The sequence below is a fragment of the Thamnophis elegans genome, chromosome 2 (genome assembly GCF_009769535.1).
Source record: "Thamnophis elegans isolate rThaEle1 chromosome 2, rThaEle1.pri, whole genome shotgun sequence".
Taxonomy (NCBI): domain Eukaryota; kingdom Metazoa; phylum Chordata; class Lepidosauria; order Squamata; family Colubridae; genus Thamnophis; species Thamnophis elegans.
In genome coordinates this window covers 148,711,141-148,732,947 of record NC_045542.1, presented here as the reverse complement: position 1 = coordinate 148,732,947, position 21,807 = coordinate 148,711,141, and the positions used below count along the sequence as shown (strand labels likewise).

The 21,807-nt window shown below is 43.0% G+C and overlaps 1 protein-coding gene across 1 annotated transcript; it reads right to left on the bottom strand.

Moving 5' to 3' along the window:
* On the bottom strand, window positions 1-11,497 carry LOC116504975 (killer cell lectin-like receptor subfamily B member 1B allele B). The gene is made up of 4 exons (XM_032212251.1): window positions 11,367-11,497; window positions 4,094-4,242; window positions 1,516-1,634; window positions 1-184 (listed from the first exon to the last, which is right to left on the bottom strand). The coding sequence occupies exons 1-4, from the start codon at window positions 11,410-11,412 to the stop codon at window positions 61-63; spliced, it is 438 nt and encodes a 145-aa protein (XP_032068142.1). The 5' UTR covers window positions 11,413-11,497; the 3' UTR covers window positions 1-60.
* Window positions 11,498-21,807: the final 10,310 nt, after the last annotated feature.

The following is a 21,807-nucleotide window of genomic DNA, read 5'->3' as shown; positions in this document are numbered from 1 at the left end:
GTTTCTGAACGAGCAAGGAGGGGGGGTCAGAACAGCTTCCTAGTTTTTCTCTTGAATGATTTATATCATCAGAGTTTCTATCTCACAGATCCACTTAGTCACAGCACTGCAAGATTCTGAGATGATTTTGGATCCCTTCAACATCACACAGCTGTTTCTTTCAACCTCGGTTATGTTTGGCAGCCTGTAGAATAAGGGAGCAAGCAAGGAAGATTGTCAAGGTTTTTGTAAAATTTTCAAAGTTTGCAAAGTTTTTTTAATTTATTTTTCAATTTTAAAAATATAAATATTCCGTCTTTCCTTAAGCAGTGTGTCATCTGGGTGCAAATATTTAGAATATAGAATAATAGAGTTGGAAGAGACCTTGAAGATCTTCTAGTCCAACCCCCTGCTTAGGCAGAAAACTCTACAACACTTCAGACAAATGGTTATCCAACATCTTCTTTAAAAACTTCCAGTGTTGGGGCATTCACAACTTCTGGAGGCAAGTTGTCCCATTGATTAATTGTTCTGTCAGGAAATTTAACCTTAGTTCTAGGTTGCTTCTCTCCTTGATTAGTTTCCACCCATTGCTTCTTGTCTTGCCACCAGATGCCTTGGAGAATAGCTTGACTCCCTCTTCTTTGTGAGATATTGGAACACTGCTATCATGTCTCCCCTAGTCCTTCTTTTAATCAAACTAGACATACCCAATTCCTGCAACCGTTCTTCCTATGTTTTAGCCTCCAATCCCCTAATCATCTTTGTTGCTCTTCTTTGCACTCTTTCTAGAATCTCAACATCTTTTTTACCTAGCGGTAACCAAAACTGAATGCAGTATTCCAAGTATGGCCTTACCAAAGCATTATAAAGTGATATTAACACTTCACGGGCCCACGTGGAGGCTCAGGGAGGGTGGGAAATGGGCCTCCCAGAAGTTCTAGAAGGCCAGAAATGGGCCTGTTTCCGGCCTCGGGGGGGGGGGCTCTGGATCCCGGGGGGCAGCTTTTACCTTCCCATAGGCTCGAGGAAAGCCTACAGAGCCTGAGGAAGACAAAAATGGCCCTGTGGTGCAGGAGGCCGACTAGGTCACACCCACCATGGCCACACCCACCCAGCAACTGGGCAAGAGAACCCATTGCTGAAATTTTTGAAGCTCACCCCTGCATGGCATGTGAGAAACTGGGCCATGCAAAAAGGTGAAGCCCCATCCGTGGGTTGCAGACAGCACACAAAACCATACCCCTCTGGTCCATGGAACAACCTCTCGCCACCGAACCGGTCTCTGGTGCCCAAAAGGTTCGGGACCGCTGATCTAATCAACTGCAGTGATTCACCTAACAACTGTGGCAAGAAAGGTGATAAAATGGGGCAAAACTCACTTAACAAATGTTTCATTTAACAACAAAAATTTGAGCTCAATTGTGGTCGTAAATCAAGAACTACCTGTAAGGAGTAGGCCCAAAACACTGGAAGAAGAAAACAAGATATATATTTCCCAACTCAAACAGTCATAAATTTCATGGGAATACTCACCCCTCCTTATCACCGGTGTATAGGGAATTGTCCACCCACATCCATTCACGGGTGCTGAAGTTTGCAGAGAGTCCTATCCACCACAGTTGTGCTCCATTGGTGATACGCTGGATGAAATGCTGTCAAGAATACGTTTGTCAGTTCCTTGCCTGCTTAGTATGGCATAACAGAATCCAGCATTAGTGCATAAAACACACAAAAACAGCACATAAAATGTGTATGAACACCAATACAGTGAATTGGTTTTAAAATGCACAATTAAAATGATGAATAAATATAATTAACTTAAATTAAAAATCATCCGGAATAAAGATAGCCAGGCCCTCTTGTTCCTTTGATCACAAATTAAATAAGCAGTTACTAGAGTAACTGATGGCTGGATATCTAGACCATTCAGCCATTGGACAACAGTGCCTTCAAGATGATGTACCATATTTTTCAGAGTACAAGATGCACCAAGATTTTGAAGAGGCAATTTTTTTAAAAAAAATTGCACTCTGCAGACCTCCCAAAAACGGTCCATTTTTCACAAAAACGGGCACTGTGGTTGTCAAAAAAAAGGGGGGGCTGCATAGCCTTTAGGAGGCTTATAGAGTGCTCCTGAGGGCTGAGGTGTGGGGCAAAAATGAACAAAAAACGGTCTGTTTTTTGCTCATTTTTGCCTTCCACAGCCCCCAGGAGCACTCTGGAAGCCTCCTAAAGGCAATGCATGGTCATTTTAGCAAAGGGGGAGGGGTTTCAGGAGGCAAAAAATGCTGTATTCAGTGTATAAGACACATCCAGATTTTCACCGTCTTTTTTGAGGGAAAAAGGTGCGTCTTATACTCCGAAAAATACAGTAGTTCTTTCAGGGATCCAGGAAACCTTCTCATGGGGCATTTTGTCACAATATATGTAAAAAAAAGCAAAAGTTAGAATATTTTGGACATGTGATGCGATCGGTCTGGCTAAATAGGTAGTAACTCCGGCGAACACGTGACCGTACTGGTTCTATGATCAGTGGTGCCATCTTGATTTTCTGTTCTGCACATGTGCAGAACAATCTTCATTTTAAAAATGTAATTTTTATTCGTTTTTTTAATGTTGTGCGCATGCACAGATCGTTTTAAATGAAAATTGTCCACACATGCTAAATGTTTTACTACCAAACCGGTAGTAATGGCGGCTGGAACACACCCCTGTGCGACACCTGGAAAAATACGGCATCCTTCACTTAATCCTCCAGGGAAAGACTGAGGGCAAATGAGGCCCAGGCAGAAGAAGAACATCATGGCTTCAAAATCTAAGGGATTGGTTTGGAGAAAACTCAGCAGCACTTTTTCGTGCAGCTGTTGATAAAAATAGGATCAGCAACACGATCTTGTAAAGTGTGTGGGATGTTTGTGAGATGCAATACAGTATAATATTGCAGTACAGTATTGCACTTCCAGGGCAACATGACTTTGCCACAGCTAAATAGTCTACATATTCTGGCTGCTGGAAGGATCTGCCAACGAGAAGCAGCAGCATGAATGAATACTGTTTATAAATGAACACTCTGGGACATATTTTTAGGTTATTGTTAAGGAGTCTTCTGGCTTTGGTTTGGAGGCTAAAGAGGGAGACCTGATGAGCTGTCCACCTGGAAAACTACCAGATCAGGGGTGTCAAACTCCAGGCCCGGAGGCTGAATCCGGCCCACGGGATGCTTAGATCTGTCCCACAGGGCCACCCTAGGAACAGGGAAGGACCAGACCGAGGTGCCTCTGCCAGTGAAAAGGAGCCTGAAAGGGCTGTGCATGGACTTCCCAGGTTCTGCTTTCGACCGCGACAGCCTCCAGCCTTCTTCCAGAGAAAACGGAGCTCGGGGGCCATACATGACTCCCCAAGGCCACGTTTTTGGCCACAACATATGCAGCCCTCTGCCAGTGAAAGCAGAGCCTGGAGGGCTTCAGGAGGCAATTGCGGGCAAAAATGGGGCCTGGGAAGGCCGTGTGTGGCCCGCGAGCTCCGTTTTCTCTGGCAAAGGGCTGCAGGAGGCTGTTGTGGCTGAAAATGGAGCCTGGGAAGATTGCACGCAGCCTTCCTAGGTTCCATTTTTGCTGGCAGAGGCACCTCGTTTTTACTACAGAGGGCTAGCAAAACAAACTAAAAGCAAAACAAAACAAAGGAGAAATGTTTCCCCCTTTTGAATTTGAGCATCCAAGAAGGGACAGGAAAGGAGAAAGGGAAAGAGCAAGTAAAAGAAGGGGAGATGGGAAGAGAGCAAGGAAAGAAAAAGAAGGAAAGAGGGGAAGGAAGAAGAAAGGAAAATGAAGAGGGAAGGAAAAAGAAGAGGAGAGGAGGGAGGGAAGGAAGGAAGGAAGGAAGGAAGGAAGGAAGGAAGGAAGGAAGGAAGGAAGGAAGGAGAATGTAAAGAGAGGGAGGGTCTGAAGGAAGTCCTGCCTTAGCACTTGGCCACCACTGGTGTCCCCGACATGAGTGATGTTGAGCTTCTCCCCATGCTCCCCCAGGCCCCCCCCCAGGTCAACGCAAGGAGGAGCCGGGTCTTTTCAAGACTGCACATTTCTACAGGATGCAGGAGAATGTTGGTATTTACCAGTTCTGCCTCTTCTTTCAAAACTGCAAGTTCAGAATCTTTGGCTCTGCAATCGTCTCTACTGTCATTCCAGGTTTGTTTCTCCCCTGAGATCCAATAGCATTTGTTTCCATGAAGCTGCCAATCTTTGGGACACAGCTTGAAATTCCCTGAAAAAGAAAAGGGGGCTCCATGTTTATTCATTCATTGAAACCAGGTGTAAATACTGCGTCATTCTGACATCAATTTGAAGGTAGTTCTCGATTTGCAATGGTTCATTCAGTGACCGTTCAAAGTTACAACATCACTGAAAAAAGTGGCTTGGGACTATGTTTCACATTTATGATCGTTACAGCATCCCCATGGTCATGGGATCAAAATGCCAAGTGATCATATTGATGGCCGTTGTAGTGTCCTAGGAACATTTACAACCTTCTGAAAAGTCAATGGGGAAGCCAGATTCACTTAACAGCCGTGCTAGTAAATTAACAACTGCAGTGATTCGCTTAACAAATATGGCAAGAAAGGTTGTAAAATGGGGCAAAGCTCTCTTAACAAATGTCTCACTTAGCAACAGAAGCTTTGGGCTCAATTATGGTTGTAAGTCGAGGACTACCTATACAAGGAAAGGTAAAGGTTTCCCTGGTAAGTCCTGTCCGACTCTAAGGCACAATGCTCCTCTCTGCTTCTTAGCCGGGGGGTGCAGTATTGTCTGAAGACATTTCCAAGATCATATGGCCAGCATTATATGCCAAAGTTACATGGAACTCTGTGGTCTGGCTAAATGTCATGGAGGCCCTTCCCATCTAACTGTGCAAACCATTCCATTCCATCCCTTATAACGGCACTCGGTTTCCAGTCACGTTTCATCGGTACGCAATAATTGCAGCTCTGCAAACGAAGCCTTTGTATCTCCGTTTAGAAATGTAAAAGGAGACAAGCCTATTCGAAAGCTAACTGATTTTAGAAAGCAATTTTGGGCCAAGGCATTTTCATTGGGTGAAAAAGTCAGGAAGGTGATCCAAGCTGCCTAATGAAAACTCTGAATCTCCTCTTACCCCGTGCTGAGTTATTAATAGACTGTTATACATCTTAACCTCCCACGTCATGTGCTGTCCCATGGTAGCAGGAATGAGGGGTGGTGGGAGGTTTGTCCTGGCAGGAATAAGCAAAGAGTCTGCCAACATCAAGCGTGCATGCCAAGAGTCATGATGTAAACATGTAGTACAAGGTGATTTTACATTCATTTAACCCTTGCAAAGAAAATCGGAAGCTACTGTACTCCTTTATATTTTCATTCAAAGTTAGTTTCTATCTTTCTTTTTTTTAACTTTAATAAAGTTATTTGGTGGGGGAGACTTGACGCATTGTTTTATTTCAGTGCCATGGAATTTATACCATATTTTATTCTATCGTTTTATTCACTTAAGTGGCAAAACTCACTTAACAACTGTCTCACTTAACGACAGAAATGTTGGCCTCTATTGCAGTCGTACATCGAGGACTACCTGTATTCTAACCAGTAAAGTGTTGCTGTTATTTTAAATTCACGGCACCTTAGTGTATTTCGAAGTGTAATCTGTGCCTTAGTGTTCAATTGAAAGTGATTTGAGTGTGTCTGTTGACTAGGACTGTGAGTTTGTGACCATAAACTGAACCTGGAAATGCGTGTAACAGCATTATTTATTATTTATTTGCTTGTTTATTTGTTTATTTGTTTATGCATTTATTATTTATTTATTTATAAAATTTGTTGGCCGCCCATCATACCGCAGGATAACTCTGGGTGGCTTACACAGTTACATCTAAGCTAAAACATAACATGTTAAAATCAAACATTAACAACAAAGACATATTGGGAAGGTGAGGGAAGAGCATGACCCGACAAATGTGTGCCGACAAAACTGCGCTGACAAAACCGCAACGTCAAAAGCATGATTAGGGTTAGGGTTAGGGTTAGGGTGGATGGGTTATAAGGTTCTTTTCGCGTCACGTCTTTTCGTTTGTTGATGGCGTGCGATTTTGACGTAACGGTTTTATACGCAACCAGTATCTCCTCCTTAATTTTTGTTTTCATCGTAACTGCGAAGTTTTCAAAAGCCTCAGCCAGCTTCTTCTGAAAAAAATCTTTAGTCAGTAGCTCGCCTGTGGGGGGAAGAAGTGAAGACTGTCGCTTCGTGCCAGGGACAAACGAGCTTCTGAAGCTGGGAGGGGGGATTTGCTTGAAAGCCATTCCAAGTCTTAATCTTCTTCAACCAATTAATAAGTCTGTGCTAGTCAATTGTGCAGCTGTAACTGATAAATTTAGTATTAAATCACTCCTTCCCTTTGAGGTTTTAAACTCCGTAGAAATTCAAAACTGGAACAGTGTTACAAAGCTGCTCGGCGCCATTTTGAGTATATCTTTAGAAAGCAAGATATCAGAAGGAGTTCTTGTAAAAACAAAAACTGAAGCTAAGAATTGATACAAACAATTAAAAATCCACATGTACGGGGTCTGCTCGTCTTGGGATCAATAAATCAAGTTTTGTTCTGAGGATTTGAGTGTTGCTTTGTACTGCTAATGCAGCAGAAATTCCTGGCATGGAGACAATTCTGCCGTCAGCTGGCCTCCCCCCCCCTCCCAGATACAATCTGCGAGAGTAAGTTGGCACGATGCCCGGTAGAAAGCTCACCTTATCTTCTGGCCCGAAGAAAAAGGTAAACAAGCTTTCAGATAGCTGATGGATGGCTCATCTGACAAATAAATGTGTCCAAGATTTGGGAGCCGAAAGAATCCGCTCCCGTCAGCAAGCAATCTCCCATAAGGTTCTTTTCGTGTCCCGTCTTTTCGTTTGTTGATGGTGCGCGATTTTGACATCGCGGTTTTGTCGGCGCGCATTTGACTAGCGCGCATTTGTCGGTGAACCAGGGAAGAGTAGGGAAGGGAGATGGGATCTTTTATTACTTGAGCAGCCACCTCCAATAGGCTGTTCCCCCACTGAGGCCCTAAACTGACTGGCAGAATCAGGTCTTTAGGCCCTTATGAAAGGATAGGAGGGTTGAGGCCAACTTCACATCAGGGGGGTAGGGGTGTGTTGTAGCCTGACAGCCGCCATTGGAGTTGGCAGCAGATTCGGGCAGTGAGGAGGTTGGGGAGGAACATGGGCCAGTCCTAGAGTCTGGGGAAGGCTCTGATGAGGGCTCTGCATCAGAGGCAGAGAGGGGGCCAGGGCTGTCTGACAGTTGTCAGGTGCGTTCAGAGTCAGACCTCAGTGAGGTAGAGGAACAGCTGGAGCCTGTTCCCAGTGTGCGCATGTGCAGAGTTGCCAAACAAAGGGAACAGCTAAAGAACAAGGGTCGACATTGGAGTAAGGCCACAGGTGGAAGGTGAATGGCCCCTCCCAGAGGAAATAAAAGAGAAGCAAAAGGGGAGGGGTGTTTGCAAGAGACAATTAGTTCATTCCTGCATTCTTGCCAAGTATTGCGACGTCTGAAAGATATCGGCCTGGCTGCTCTCCAAGCCTGATAAAGGCCAGTAATTGCAAAACTATCTTGAAAGACTGTGGGAAAGGAGAGACTTTGCTGGAGATGAATTCACTGCAAATTAAATAAAATGATCTGGATTTCTCTGGTCAGCAGGTCCCTCAACTCTCCCTGAGTTGAGTCTTTCTCCTCAAAACTAGTGGCATTTTCGGAGACAGGAGCTGACGTCGCAACAGTAGATTTTTTTTGCCGCTGGACGGTCCTTTTGGACCTAAACCATCCCAAAGAGACGGTGACAGGGAAGAGTACATCTTGTTGAGCTCAGGAACATTGCGAAGTCCCTGATTGATCCAAGAGAATCTCTTCTTGCCAAAAGCACAGCCAAAAGCTGCTGAAGTTGGGACAGCTCCACAACAGGAGGAAAGCAGAAAGAGAAAGTATGTCCATCTGGTGAGGATATTTTATTGTTATAAAAGAGACTGCCCATCACCCCAAATCAAAGCTAAATTAAACTTGCAAAGAAAAGAAAATAAGCAGCAAAATTACGCTATTCTGGACAGTGTGTTATCTTTTTTTTATGGATGGAAGTTTTGCAAATATTTCCTACTTTTTCAAGTGAAAGTATTGGTTTTTCTTCTTCTATTTCTTTTTTTAACCTATGGATTAAATCTTTTTCTTCATTTTGATAATATGGGTTTGGATGGGTTTTTTTCTCTTTATTTTACTCCATTTAAGAATTTTGTTTCTTTTAAGCCTGGAATAAAAGAAGATATAAAAGGAATATAAAGAGGGTAGTAATATCAGAGGGAAAAGATGTTGCACTGCCACTTGGAGGTTGGAGGTTGAGTCCTGGAAATATTGCTTTCTCTTTTTTCTCTTTGATCATTTTGACTTTGCACTTCAAAGGCTTCAGCTTGTTTACAGAAGAGATAAGGAGAAGAGCATGGGTTGTTTATGCAGGTGCTCTTTGGATGCTTCTTTGGCAGCTGAAGAGAAGTGAAAACAAAACCTTGTTTTCAAACTAGAGTGGCAGTGTTTACTAGTTGGAAGAATGGCACAGCTCCAAAAAGAAACCACAACATTACAACAGATTATGTTTGAAATTCAAAAATTATTAGAAACAACAGAGAGAATTGAGAAGAGATTGGAAGATATAGATTGTAATGCAATGAAATTCGATGGAAGAGTTAAAGATATCCAGCAAATGGAAAAAGTAGAAGTTAGAGTCCTAAAAACCCAGGGGAGAAATGAACAAAGAGGCAAGATAATTGTGGACACTGATGGTGAACTGAGTGTGGTTGGAGATGGAAAGAGTGGACATGGAAAGGGAAGATGGATGGAAAGGAGCTCTACCCCAGATTTCAAGGTATAGAAGAAGAAAAAAGAGAAGAATTGATGGATTCAAGGAGAGAAACTTTGACAAAGCACTACTGATAACGAAAGATAAGCTGATTAAAGAAGCTGACGGAGGGTCTCGAGATTTTACAAGATATGTAAAAAGCAACAAGTTGCAAAGAGAAGTCCACACAAATTTGATTAATAACCAGAAGATTAATTCCACAAATGGCAAAAGACATAAGACTGCACTATTACTGGAAAGACACAGGTTGAGATAAGAAAACTAATAACAAAATATTAGTCACATTTAGCTAAAACTAGAGCATTATTTTAAAAATGAAGTGATAATGGATATAGTTAGATAAATAATTAGATAAACTGCTTTGGTCGTGCTGATAGATGATCTCTGGCGGGCCAGGGATGGGGTCACCCCTCTATCCTTGTGCTTCTTGACCTCTCAGCGGCCTTCGATACCATCAACCATGGTATCCTTCTGCGATGGTTGCGAGAGGTGGGGGTGGGAGGCACCGTTTTGCGGTGGTTCTCCTCCTACCTCTCGGACAGGTCGCAGTCGGTGTTGGTCGGAGGGCAGAGATCGACCCCAAGGCCCCTCAAGTATGGGGTGCCGCAGGGTCCCCCCTCCTATTTAACATCTACATGAAGCCGCTGGGTGAGATCATATGCCGGCACAGGATTAAGTATCACCAATATGCAGACGATACACAGCTGTATCTGTCTGCCCCGTGCCAACTCAGCGAAGCAGTAGAAGTGATGTGCCAGTGCCTGGAGGCTGTTAGAGTCTGGATGGGAGCAAACAAGTTGGCACTCAATCCAGACAAGACCGAGTGGCTTCTGATGTTCCCTCCCAAAGATTGTCCAACTGTTCCATCTCTCAGGCTGGGGGGCGAAATTATACGCCCCTCAGAGAGGGTTCGCAATTTGGGAGTCCTCCTGGACCCACAGCTGACTTTAGAACACCATCTGTCGGCTGTGACCAGGGGGACCTTTGCCCAGGTTCGCCTGGTGCACCAATTGCGACCCTACCTGGATCGGGAGGCCCTTCAGACAGTCACTCATGCCCTTGTGACCTCAAGACTGGATTATTGTAATGCGCTTTACATGGGGCTGCCCTTGAAGAGTGTTCGAAGACTCCAATTAGTCCAGAATGCAGCCGCGCGAGCGATTGTGGGTGCACCAAGGTACACCCACATTACACCTATCCTCCGCGAGCTGCACTGGCTACCTATTAGTCTCCGAATCCGCTTCAAGGTGCTGGTCGCTACCTATAAAGCCCTACATGGCATCGGACATGGGTACCTGAGAGACCGCCTCCTGCCGATTACCTCTCTCAGACCAATTAGATCGCACAGGTTAGGTCTCCTCCGGATTCCATCTGCCAGCCAATGTCGGCTGGCGACTCCCCGGGAGAGAGCCTTCTCTGTTGCAGCTCCGGCCCTCTGGAACGAGCTCCCTGTTGAGGTCCGGACCCTTACTACCCTCCCGGCCTTCCGCAAAGCCACCAATTCTGGCTGTTCCAGCAGGCGGGGGGGGGGGGCTGAGAAGCATTTACCTCCACGGAAATTGTGAATGTTGGTTTTGTTTTTAATATGTTGTCTTTGTCTTGTTTTCCCCCTTCCCCTTGTCTTTTGTGAGCCGCCCGGAGTCCTCCGGGAGTGGGCGGCATACAAGACAAACAAACAAATAAATAAATAAATAAATAAATAAATAAATAAATAATTGATAATGATAACAATGTACACATAGGTATTGGTTTGATAAGAGGAAATTTGGTATAAATTTTAAATGGTGATCATGAAAGGAAGTTCAGAAACTCTGTTATATATGAAAGCTTATAATATTAAAAGAGAGTAAGTTAAATTTAGTTAAACTAAGACCAAAAAAAAACTTAAAAATGAAATGATGATGGACATTGTTAAATAAATGATTGATAATGATAATAATGTAATATTTGTATTGATAAAAGGGAAATTGGATATAAATTGTAAACAGTGATTAAGAAAGGAGGTTTAGAAACTTTGTTATTAAACATAATTAATTTTTATTTAGAAAGTGTTATAAAGATGTAATGTTGCTGCATGATATTGAAAATGGATAACGGAATGCCATCATGTGGTTTTGCTTTAAATGCTGGAATATTTTATATAAAAGGACGTAAAAACAATTATAGTCATATGAAGATTGAGGTATGATGATAGTAATATATATATAAATATATTTGATTTAAAATATATAACTTGATATGAATTGTAGGTGATGACTGTGGAAGGGATGCACGAAAATTCTTTGTAACCAATTGACACACACTTTACAATTTGCAATGGAAGATATTTTTGTGGTGTTTGTTGTGTTTTTGTCTGTTCTTGTTTATCCAAAAATAAAAATATTTTTAAAAACTAGTGGCATTTTCAAGCACTTTTACCAAGTTGGTGCCAATGTTGCTATGCACAACTTTTGAAATCTGGGAACATACCTTTGGAATTGTCACAAGGGGGCTTACACAGAAATTGCCGCAACATGTTGCATTCTTTTCCAGCTGGCGCTTTGATGACTTGCGGCTTTGTTACAGTAGCAGGTATGTTATCCTGAACATCTGGAGTTCTCTGGAGCTGAAAGACTTTTTAAAAAGATTTCTAATTAGCTGACAAGCAAATGGGGAGAGATGTATATAAAGAAACGCACATACAGGAAGCTCTATTGTAGCACTTTAAAAAGAAATGCAAAAAGACTTCTTTTGCAATATTCCTAGAGGTTTTCCAATCCCTGTTGAAGCACGAGATGAGACCCTGTACTAATGTGGACAAATTTCTTCTTAAAAACCTCCAGTGATGATATATACCTACAATTTCTGAAGGCATTCCATTTCTCTAATTGTTCTGTCAAGAAATGTCATAAAATTTCATAAAATTCATAAACCTACACTCAAGTCAATTATGCACAGGATTACACTGCCATTTGCTATATAGAGAGATCCAGTACAATAGATTGGAAAATACAGATATCTAGACAAATAAAAGGAATCTGATTCAACCAGAGCGGTATCTTATGATCAGCAAAACTCAGAACACAGGTAAAGCCATTATGAAGATTCTCCAACTGAAGCTAAAAACACCATTGAATCCTTCTGCAGTTCAGGATTACAGGGGGAATTACACCCAACAAACAAGCAAATTAAAACTCCAAATGTGTGCTACTTTCATTAGAAAAACATAACTTTCCACCACCACCCCTAGGAAGTATTTTGTCACCCCCTTCCATTATTGTTTCCATATTCTCAGGTTAAATAGGGTGACTTAACAGCCAATTAATATTAATAACAGACGCTTCCCCAGCACAAGCCACCACCATCTCTGGGCAACGAAACCAACCCCCCCCCTCCTCCGGCACCATACCATCTTCGCCTCACAGGAAGCACAGGGAGGACTCATCCCAACCCCACTTCCCCCTCTCCTCCTTTCGCCCTCGGGATCTCACGGAAGCTGGACATTTGGAGCTTCCCACCCACCCGCTTCCCCCACCTTGGCCAGCCAAGGCTGGCAGAATATGCCTGAGGGTGCTTCACCTCACTGTGATCTGAGGGATGTTCTTGCTTTGGTAGGACATCTTCCCCTTGATGTCGCACCTGCAGTGCGGGAAGGAGAGCAGCAGAGGCAAAGCGGCCTTTCTGGGCTCATCTGAAGAAGTCCGTCCTCCCCCCCACCCCCAGCTTCCTTCTCTTTGAGAAGCGGTTTGCAAAGTCCCGTTTTTTCCAAGCCACTTGACAAAGAGAAAGAAGTGGTGGAGAAGGGCTTTTTCAGACAAGACCAGGCCAGAGCAGTGTTGTAGCCCGATCCAGCCTGGGTTCATCTGAAGAAGTAACCCCACGCTTCCTTCTCTTTGAGAAGCACCCCGTTTTGCAAGCTGCTTGTCAAAGAGAAGGAAACACGTGGGGGCTTCTTCCAACAGCCGAATCCTCCACTCCTGTTCCTTCCTCGGCTGTTGGAAGAAGTGGGTACACACTTTCTTCTCTTTACAGCCGCCTCGTTCTAATGGGGTGGGGAGAAATCCATGCATTAGAGGGAAGAGAAGGCTGAGCTTCTTTTAGGGACTGCCTTTCCCCCCTCTCTAAGGCATGGATTTCTCTGCACCCCATGGGAAACGAGGTGGCTGTCAAAGAGAAGGAAGGCTTCTTCCAACAGCCGAGTCCTCCACTCAGGCAAAGGAAATGGGTGGGTGGAGCAAACATGGTGCGGACAGGGTGGACGAGAGAGAGAGAGAGAGAGAGAGAGAGAGAGAGAGAGAGAGAGAGAGAGCAAGCGGCAACCAGGGGGGGCAGGGGGAGAGGGGGGCAGGCCAGGGAAGGGACCACACCAGTATGGGCCTGTGGGGAGCCTGGTACACAAACAGATTTCCACTACTGGTACGCGCGTACCAGGGCATACCAGTTGGAACCCACCTCTGGTATGTTCTATGTTACCCAATTCCTTGGCTTTCCTATCAATACAAGGAAGGCAAGAATTTTTAGCTAGCCTCTATGTGGGTGGATCTTTTTCCATTAGTAGTCTCTGTGGATTTCCTTGGTTTAGGTAAAGGTTCCCCTCGCACATATGTGCTAGTCGTTCCCAACTCTAGGGGGCGGTGCTCATCTCCATTTCAAAGCCAAAGAGCCAGAGCTGTCCAAAGACATCTCCGTAGTCATGTGGCTGGCATGACTAAACGCCGAAGGCACACAGAAAGTTGTTACCTTCCTACCAAAGGTGGTTCCTATTTTTCTACTTGCATTTTTTACATGTTTTCAAACTCCTAGGTTGGCAGAAGCTGGGGCAAGTAACAGGAGCTCACTCCATTATGCGGCGCTAGGGATTCATACCACTGAACTGCTGACCTTTCTGATCGACAAGCTCAGGGTCTTAGACACTGAGCCACTGTACCCCCTTGGTTTGCATATAGGCAAATGAAGACTCAATCATCCAGGCCAAAAATATCTTTAAAAGGTTATATCAGGGCTACTGGAATCAAAATCTGTTAATCTCAGATGTTTAGTACTCATCCAAGTAACTTCATCAGTCAAAATAAAGTAGTCTAAGATAAAATAATAAATAATCTCTGCCTATTTTTTTTTTTAAAAATATTTTGACTGATGAAGTTTCTGGGATGAGTAACAAAGGAAGCTGTTGGCTGGCACAAGTTAGTCAAGGAAAATCTCGCTGTGGTTTGAAAGCAGTCATTGGGTTGGCACCGAAAGCTGCGTTCCAGCCAATCTAGAATGAAGTGGCAACGTCTCAGATGAACAAGCTTTGGTCTGGTTGCTAGGATTTAACCTTTTAAAACACTTTTGGTGTGGATGATTGAGTCTTCAATTACTTATTGGCGGGGGGAAACCCCTACAGTTGGTGTGGCAAGAGTTCATACATTCCAACAACCCTCTGACTCTCTGCCTAACAATTTATTTTATTTTGACAGATGAGTAGCGGAATGTCTTAGATTAACAAATTTGGATCTAGTTGCCCTGATTTAACCTTTTTAGATATTTCCTTTGTTTGCTTTGCCAAATCTTTGCACCTATGTCTTTGCCTCCCTTTTCCCCCGTTCTCTCCTTTAACACTAATACACATGTTTCTTTTTCTCCTTTGCTCTGAGGTCACAATAATCAAAGCAAAACCAGGCTGCTCTTTTCATCCCCATGTCGGTTCATAAAAACCTCATAGTAAGAGTGAGCTAATCATTCAGCTGCCTACAGGTAGTCCTCGACCTACAACCATAACTGAGTCCAGAATTTCTGTTGCTAAGCAAGACAGTTGTGAAGTGAGGTTTGCCCTGTTTTGCGACGGTGTTTTTTTCCCATGGTGGTTAAGTGAGTCGTGTGATTGCTAAGCAAATCTGGCTTCCCCTATTGACTTTGCCTGTCAGAAACCAGCTGGGAAGGTTACAAGTGGGGATCACATGACCTCAGGACAATGTAACTGTCATACAGCTAATCCTCGATTTACGACCACAATTGAGCCCAGCATTTCGTTGCTAAGCGAGACAGTTGTTACATGAAATTTTTCCCACTTTATGAACATTTCTTGCCAAACTTGTTAAGCAATTCACTGCAGTTGTTGTTATTATCCCAGTTGTAAAGTGAATATGGCTTCTCCATTGACTTTGTTTGCAAGAAGGTTGCAAAAGGGGATCACATAACACCTGGATCCTGCAATCGTCATAAATATGAGTCAGTTGCCAAGCGTCTGAATTTTGATCACACAACCATGAGTTGCTATAATGGTCGTAAATGTGAAAAATGGTCATGACTCATAAGTCACTTTTTTTCAGTGCCGTTGTAACTTTGAATGGTCACTAAATAAACTATTGTAAGTCGAGGATTAACACTGTATTTACACTGTCAGAGATTCACTTAGAACACATAATTTGTCAATGTTGCTTTCTCCATTCCACTGCCTACTTTTTAGAATGATAATTTCCTATTGAAGTCTGCAATCCCAACCTGGCTATTCTTCAAAAGAAAAAGAAAAAAAGGAAAGCATTGAAGCCCGTAAAAATATATATCCAATTTGAACAATAGGCCATGCTATGTTAATGGTTTGTGGTTTTTCTCATGGGGAGAGAAATACGGGGCTACTGTGTCTTCTATTTGTGGTTTTAAAATCTCATGTTAACCCTTGCATGCTGCCCAAAGGCACCTGGAAGGAAGCCAGAAGCGCCACAACGAGACTATTTGGAAAATAGCAGAGCTGTGACGGGCTCTGCGAAAACCCAACCAGACACATGGCTGCCAGGGACCTTTGGGTCAGAATTGTTCTGGAGGAACAGGGAAAAAAAGGAGAAACATCTCGACAACCAAAGATGAACCAGCAGTTCTTCAAAAGGTTGGAGATAAAGTTCTCCAAACTGACAGCGGAAGCGGCAACGACCATGCAAATGGACACTTCCAAGTCAGAGCAACAGGATCAAGCTATTTGATCAGGAGCGGTGCTGGAACAAAGTGTTGGACCTGGGTGAAAAAGTGATCAACCCAAGGTAAAGAAACTTTAAAATTGGATCAAAAAGAGACCTGGAGCAGAAATTAGTGGCTATCTGGTGATGGGGGATTTAACGGAGGAAAAAAGAAAGGGTGGAAACTAAAACGGAAAGCCCTAAAAGATTTTTGTTCCCAAATTGGTATTTGGAAACATTAAAAATAATAAAAGAACTTGGAGGGGGGGAATTCCTTTCTTTCTTTTTCTACCTTTTTCTATTTTTTGTGAATTAAATGCAGATTTTGACAGCTTCTGACAGCCAGCTGATTAGAGCACTATGGAATTCTGGATGTATAATGAACTATTTGATATGTTAAAAATGGATGTGAAACGCTAAACGGTAAAGAAAAAGTGGAAACTCGGAGGGAACACTTAGAACAAGGTGGAGGAGAAAAGGAGTTGGAAAAGGGACTAAAGGAATAACCAGAAGATACTACAGAAGAAAAAGAGATTGAAAAAGAAAAATACTCAGATGATTGTATTGGGATTTACAGTGACATACCAAAAGGACACAAGGGGGAAGTGAGCCAAAAAAGGGAAAATTAAACAGCAAAGGTAGGAATAATGGAGAAAAGACTGGGGGGCGGGGGACTGGGGAAAGTTACTAAAACAATAGAAGTAAAAGGGAGAAAAGAGAGTGGGAAGGAAAAATATAGAAACTACAAAACAAGAAAAAGCTAGGCAAATGGGTAGAGAGAAGAGAATATAAGAGAAGTGGAATTCCTGAGAGACTAAGAGAAAATTGTTGAAAGGAGGAAAGAAGGAAAAGGATTTACTAGTAGAATAGAATGAAATATTGTAATATTGCCAGTGTTATATAGCTAATATGATGTGAGGGAAACAGATTAATACTATTAATTGTGGAAAGTTAACTAAGTGAAATGTTTACTATACAAAATTAAATTTGAGGATATATGTTATCGATAGTAAAACAGAATAATAGATGAAAATGAAATGTTAAAGTTGCTTAACTTGGCAGGGCAAATAATGATATTGCTTATATATTAAAAAGAAATTAAAGTTAAATTGGAAAATATGGAAAGAAAACAAGATGGCTGAAATTTGAAATGGAAATATGATGTAAAATGAACTATGAATAAGAGAAGATGTAAAGGGGGGAAACCCAGGAAACACTTGGTTTATAAAAGAAGTTAAAATATGTAACAAAAAAGAAATTTTTTTTTTAAAAAAGGTTACTTTTTTCAGTGCGGTTGTAACTTTGAATGGTCATTAAATAAACTATTGTAAATCGAGAATTAACACTGTATTTACACTGTCAGAGATTCATTTAGAACACATAATTTGTCAATGTTGCTGTCTCCATTCCACTGCCTACTTTTTAGAATGATAATTTCCTATTGAAGTCTGCCATCCCAATCAGGCTATCAGGCTATAAAGAAAAAAGAAAAGCCTTGAAGCCTTTAAAAATATATATATCCACTTTGAACAATAGGCCATGCTATGTTAACGGTTTGTGGTTTTTCTCTTGGGGGGAGAAAAACGGCTACCGTATCTTCTATTTGTGGCTTTAAAATCTCATTTTCTCTTGTTTTAATCCTTACATGCTGCCCAAATCCACTGGTGGATGGCCAATCTTAGCATTTTAAATTACAAATGGCGCATTTATTTTTAAAATAAATTTATTAAAAGTTACTTGTGTGTTGTGGCCCAGCAGGAGCCGTTGGAGCTGCCACCAGACTCCGACAGCGAGGGGCCCTATGAGTCGGCTCTGGAGGACAGGGTTCCGACTCCGAGCAGGGCGCAGAGAGACTAATTGGCCACCAGGTGGCGCCTGAGTCTTGGACCAGTGGGGAGGAGACAAGGGAGGGTGATCCAGAAGCCAGCGGTTAGTTGTTCCTGGATGCACGCCATCGAAGAGCTACTCGGTGTCAAGAACAATTACGCAATTACAGGAGGTAATTGCGCTCAGCTGGGGGTCATTAAGCTCCTCTCCAGACTATAAAAGCTACTTGTGCACACGGCCCTCTTTGTAGAAGTCAACGCAGGATTGAATGTCGGAGGACATTACTGTGAGCTTGACAGGCTGGATTGCTGCCAAGCCTTATCTGTGTTTATTGCTGCCTGAGTTTGTCTGAGTTGCTGCCAAGGTCCTTATCTGTTTGTTATGTTTGGTCTTGCTATTAAAATACATTCCAGTTAAGCTTGTCTCAGCATTCGTTACTGGATGGAGGAGGGGGTCAGAACACTTGTATATGTACAGTATAAGCATTCATGGAAAATTTTACATTTCAGACAACTCACACAAGATCCCCATTGCTGCCAGGGCTGCCACGAGAATGAGGATTATGGTGCATCCAGATCCCACCAGGAAGCAGTGACACCGAGGATGTTCCAGCAAGAAATCTGGAATCACAGAGATAAGGAAAGAAGCAAACAAGGAAAATAAGACCTCTATACAGGTAGTCCTCGATTTACAATGGTTCATTTAGTGACTGTTCAATGTTACAATGGCACTGAAAAAAGTGACTGTAAGAGAGGGCTGTAAAGCACTATGGAACGGTATATAAGTCTAAATCTTATTGCTATTGCTAAGCAGGACAGTTAAGTGAATTTTATGACTTTTTGCAATGGTTCTTAAAGTGAATCATTACAGTTTTTAAGTGAATCATATAGTCATTAAGTGAATCTGGGTTCCCACATTGATGTTGCTTGTGGAAGTTGGCTAGATAGATTTTAAAAAGGGGGCATGCATGGATGATAGATAGAGAGATAGATAGATAGATAGATAGATAGATAGATAGATAGATAGATAGATAGATAGATAGATAGATAGATAGATAGATAGATAGATATAAAAAGAGAGTAGTAGATAGACACAGACAGATAGATGGAAGAGGGTGGGATAAAAATCTTTTTAAAAAAAACACTACCCCCCTTCCCTGGCCCTCTCCCATTGTAGATTACTCTTAGTTTACTCTTTTTCAGTTTAACAGCAAGAGTAAAGCAGTGGGCATCATTGTTGCTAATCACTCATGGGGAAATGAAACTTAAAAAGTGGCAAATGAATCTCATAAGTGAAACCTTACTCAAAGTACTTGCAGCTGAAAAATATCACTGAAAGAAAAGGGTAGGAAAACCTAAGAATTTGGTTCTGGGACCTATTATAAATTCCTAGAAGAACCATATGCTCAGAGGCATGCTGTTCCTGCTTATTTTTACCTCATCATCTGCTATTCTGCAACTATTTCCAGTTGATGACCCACAAATTTTATTTTTAAAAGTTAGCTGACCTTAAAATATGGCTTGGTGAGGCTGGCTATAACACATTTACTAATAAGAAATGCAGTTGATGGAGAATTTATCTAGATTTAAAAGGGAATAATGTATAGAACTCAGCCTTGACAGTTTAATCCAGCGTTACATTTCTTCCTTTCGTTCATATATTTGAGTCATATCAGGACCTTTTGAAAAACCCACCACAGAAACTTTTGAAAGGAAAGAATGGAGGTGTACGAAATTGGTAGCAAATGTTTCATACTTAGGTGTGAATATTATTTTCCTCCAAATAATATATTCATACATACATTTCTATCCCACCTGCCTTGGGTTAATCATTAAGCAAAATGAGCACATTTAGGGTACACGTTTCTTCCCCTAGCCATTATGTTCTTAACTCTTCCGCTGCCACCCTCAATTTTAATTTTCATAAATTTTTGTAGTTCCATTTTTCCATTATAGTGTAATAAAGTTATTAAAACGCATTTAAAAGTGCTGAACTTTTCTATGTTTTTCTAATGCCCTAGTTATAAGTAAATAATTTGCTTGTAGTGTTCAATAAATATATTCTGTAGGCTTCCTTGACTGAGTTGTGTGGTCATATAAATGCTCTAAATAAATAAATAACTAAAAGTTTGAAATTAATACAGTTGTGAGGTGCAACCTGGGGGGTGGCCTGGAATAAAACTGAATGTCAACTCGCGAAACTTCCCTAACCTGCTCCCAAGTTGCCCTAGGCAGGGGGGGTGGGGAATTGAGCCTCACAGCTGCATTTGCACCTCAGTCGAAACAATGCACATCCTAGCCGGCCAAAGACAAGGCCATCTCCACAGAAACCAGTAACGGACGGAGGGAGTGACTTCTACGACCCGCGAAATTGCTTCGTTGGGGAATGTGACTGATGACACACCTTGGGGGGGAGGGGGAAACGGGGTCGGAAGCAAGGTGCGAATGGAGTGGGGTCAGAGCTGGCTTCACTAGGTCTATGCCGACATGAAGCTCCTAATAAACAACTGGATTTTTCTTGGAAACTGGCTTGAGGCTCTGACACTGAATCTATAATCTTGTTTCACTTTCAGCACATATTGAGGTGGCATTCAGCCGGTTCTCTCCAGTTCAAGTGAACCAGTAGTGGCAGCTGCGGGAGGCTCTGCCCACCTTCCCCAACTTAATGCGTGAGCACTGCGCATGCACAGAAGGTGTTGCGCATGCACAGACGCAGCACATGCGAGCAAAGCAAACAAGCGCGCACTCAGATTTGCAAACCGGTAGGGAAGATAAGTGAATCCCATTGCTGGCCTGACCAATGGAAGAGTCGAGAGGCACCATTGTTGAGCTGTAGGGCATCAGTTGACCTTAATCCAGCCTTCTATCCCACCCTTTCTGTGAAGAGCTGAAGGTGGCTCAGATAGACTTCCCCTCATTTTTAATTTCACAGAAATCTGTGAAGGAACCCAACTGGAGAGGAAGTGAGTGATCCAAGCTAGAGAGTGAAAACAAATTTAAAAAAAAAAATAACTCAAGGCTGAAAAGAGAAAGTCGTTCTCTGGCTGGCTGAGGATCTGAAAAACCAAGTTCCCCTCAGAACAGACATGGGGGCTCTGTGCAGTTATTCTCAGTCTGTCCGGGCTCTACGCTGAAGAAAGTTTCAAAGGAGAGATGTGCTACTTCCATTAGCAGTGTCTCATGGTGCTGGTCTGAAGAAGGAGACCTCTTTGTCTCTGAGGCATCTCTGCATGCTTATGGACTCTGGAGCACCAAATTATAAAATCTTAGGTAAAGGTAAAGGTTCCCCTCGTGCATATATGCTAGCCGTTCCTGACTCTAGGGGGTGGTGCTCATCTCCGTTTCAAAGCTGAAGAGCCAGTGATGTCCAAAGACGTCTACATCAGGGGTGGGTTTCTCGCCCCGTTCCAACTGGTTCGGTTGGAACGGGGCCGGCGGCGTCCTCGTGCAGGCGTGCGGTGCACGCATGCGTACTAGCGTCTGTGCGATGCTCCAGCTGCTCCTGGAGGATCGCGCAGCCGCTGTATGCGTCCTGCGCATGCGTGGAAGCGCAGAACTCATCAAAACCGGGTAAGGAGCGCGGGCGGGCGGGTAGGCCCTTCGCCGTTCCTGGAAGTTACTTACTTCCGGGTTCACCGACCAACCGGTTCGCAGGGACCGCCGCGAACCGGTTGAAACCCACCCTTGGTCTACATGGTCATGTGGCCGGCATGATTAAACGGAACGCTGTTACCTTCCCACCAATAGTGGTTCCTATTTTTTCTACCTGTATTTTTACATGCTTTCAAACTGCTAGGTTGGCAGAAGCTGGGACAAGTAACGTGAGCTCACTCCGTTACGCGGCACTAGGGATTCGAACTGCTGAACTGCCAACCTTTCTGATCGAAAAGCTCAGCATCTTAGCCACGGAGCCACCATGTTCCCTAAAATAAAATCTTAAGAACTGTAAAATCTAAAGGAGGACCCCTGTGATAGTCCACTCCAGTTGTGTTTTTGGTAGCTCAGCCAGGGATGAAATTCAGCAGGTTCTGACAGGTAGCGGTAGGAGAAATTTTGAATAGTTCGGAGAATCGGCAAATACCACCTCTGGCTGGCCTCAGCGTGGGATGGGAATGGGGATTTTGCAGCATCTTTTCCCTGCCACGCCCACCAAGCCATGCCCACAGAACCAGT